The sequence below is a fragment of the Morone saxatilis genome, unplaced genomic scaffold (assembly GCF_004916995.1).
Source record: "Morone saxatilis isolate NCDOM2014 unplaced genomic scaffold, NCSU_SB_2.0 Contig1, whole genome shotgun sequence".
Lineage (NCBI taxonomy): Eukaryota > Metazoa > Chordata > Actinopteri > Moronidae > Morone > Morone saxatilis.
In genome coordinates this window covers 6,478,170-6,480,704 of record NW_023339651.1, presented here as the reverse complement: position 1 = coordinate 6,480,704, position 2,535 = coordinate 6,478,170, and the positions used below count along the sequence as shown (strand labels likewise).

At 42.1% G+C, this 2,535-nt stretch overlaps 1 protein-coding gene across 2 annotated transcripts in view; it reads left to right on the top strand.

Moving 5' to 3' along the window:
- The first annotated feature begins 1,554 nt into the window (after positions 1-1,554).
- Positions 1,555-2,535, top strand: part of epas1a (endothelial PAS domain protein 1a) — a 6,864-nt gene continuing 5,883 nt past the window's right edge. For both annotated transcript variants that reach the window (XM_035658994.1, XM_035659002.1), the window contains exon 1: positions 1,555-1,801. In XM_035658994.1, coding sequence (XP_035514887.1) covers positions 1,776-1,801 — 26 coding nt within the window. In that variant the 5' untranslated portion in view covers positions 1,555-1,775. The remainder of the gene's footprint in view (positions 1,802-2,535) is intronic.

Genomic DNA, 2,535 nt, shown 5'->3' with positions numbered 1-2,535 from the left:
CAGACACCCAAACACACACACACACACACACACACACACACACACACACACACACATACACACACTGCTTCTCTCCCCAGCACATATGTGGACTGTACAGTAGGTGCTGGGCGCAGAGGCCTGTATATAGCCTGTGTTGAGTGGCTGTATTGTATTGGTATTGTCTGCTTGTAAAGGAGAGTCGTGGCGCATGGACAAGCACCCTACCTGTGTTATTACTGTCCTTATTGTGGACCAGTTAGGGCCAAATACCCTTTGTGCAATACCCTGACTATCTATATATTTTAAGGTTTTTGTTCGTTCATGTGTTATTTTTGTCTTTTTTCTCCTCAAAATGTTTTTTTTTAGTATGATTTGAAATTTTGCTCTCATCTTCCGACACATTCGCTCCACGTCCTTCTTTCTTGTGTGTATAAAGTGAATGTCGAGCTAACAAGTTACAGGCTAGTGAACTAATTATGTGGAGCAGAGTGTTACAGGCGGCCTGTGTAGCAGTTAAAAGCCCGATTTCCAGCTATTTCATCCATCTGCTAGTTTCAGAGTCCGTGTCTGTCCTGCCGGCGTGAATGTGCTGGCTCCGTGGGCGTTATTTTGTCGTGAATTTACATTTTTGGTATGTGTGAATGCGTGAATAATTTTTTTTTTTCCTTCTCCGTTGGTGTGTGACTTTTTGTCTTCAGCATTTCTGTTTCTATAGTTACCATCAGTATTTTCAGCACCCCCTTTTCCTTCCCCTATCCTCCAAAGCACCAATTCCCCTTTCCCGCCTCCAGCAGCTGTCTCACTCAGCCAAAACCACTTGCTTTTCTGACTTTTGCTTTTTTCAAGAATGGCTTTTCTTTCTTATTGCTCTCTTTCTTTCTTTTTTATTATAATAATTATTATTATTGTAAAGTGTATCTGGAGGAAACCTTTGTGTATAATACTATAACTATACTATCATAGGTCTGTTACAGCCGGGTGAAAAGAAATGTGGAAAACCAGCAGCTGAATTACCTCTTATTTCTCACAGACACACACACACACACACACAGACAAAAACACTACATATAGACTCTCTCCTTTGCTCCTCCTCCCTCTTCTTCTCACTCTCTTTCTTACAGACAGACACACACACACACACACACACACACACACAGAGAAGGACTGTTGTCGTGTGTACTATACAGTGATCTGAAGGCGAGCTGGTTGCTCTGTGTGCAGTAGAGTCGGTGTGTAGTGAAGCTTTGTGCACCCAGGGGTAGGGCTGTTCCTGGTCACACTATCTTACTCTGTGCCAAAATGTAGTGCAACAGCCAGGCTAGTCCTGTCTGGTCTGATTCCAATAAAACACTGAGCTGTCTACATCACTCCCAGACTCTTCTGTGTCGTCTTTCCGTTCAGAGGCTTATCTGTTGTTTTCTGTGGGATGCTTTAAAGTTTGTGTGAGAGAAGAATTGAGGGGAGGGAGGAGTGGAGTAGAGAGAGAGAGAGAGAGGAAGGGGAGGGGAGGTTGATGCTTTTCCTGGCCATCTGACCTATCACCGTGCTCAGTTTTTGGAGGTCTGTAGGTGATGCACATGCAGAGGGGAGAGGGGACACTTGCTGGAGGCTGTTCAACCACTTGCCTTGTGACATTTGGCACCACTAATTGCCTCTCTGATTAATTAGACTACCTGCGAAGGTGCAAATTGTAGCTGGGAGATTCCCGGCTGTGCTGTGAACTCCTGCTGCCACCGTCTCTCTCTTATCTCAACATTCACCATGACACCGGATAGAGACGCCTGCGGGACACGATGACAGCCGACAAGGAGAAGAGAAGGTAAAGTTGCATGTTGGTTTGTGCACAGAGACATTTTGATAACTCTCTTCACAGTGCATCTGATATGTTTTTAAAAATAGTATACTGAAATACTGTTCTATTTTTTCTTCAGCTGAATTGTTTTGATGCCAGTTGGGTCAGTAATTGAGGTGATGTGGTGAGCCCAGAGATGGTGTTGTGGCCACGCTGGGCATCTAGATAACTTCAATCTTGACCACAATGCACTACTGTCCTTACCAATCAGTTCATCAGTGGTGGAAGCACTACTCAAATCCTTTAAAAATAACAAAACCCCAACAGAAAAATAGTCAAATCTCTGCAAATTTTAAGTGAAATGAAAAACGTATTAGCAGTAAAATGTACTTTTGTCAAAAGTAAAAGTAAGCATGCTCTTCAAAGCATGAACATAATCTCAAATTGGAGATTTCCTAACTCACCAGCGTCATCTTAGTTTGTAAGTATTTCATGCTTCCTTAAATGTTGAGAAATTCTTTACAAGCAATCAGATGTCAAAAAGTCAATGTGTCATCAAACTGAAATATTTTCAAGGTCTTGAATTGAATTGAAAGCCTTTATTGTCATTGTACACAGTGCAATGAGATTTGGAGATTTGTCTTCAGGGTCATCTTTTTTTTGCCAGACAACGTTGATGTTATATCAGTTTCAGGTCATGCTAAAAGTACAATCTGAATCTGCCAAATAAAAGCTGTAGTGAGGAAAATATGCAGTAAAAA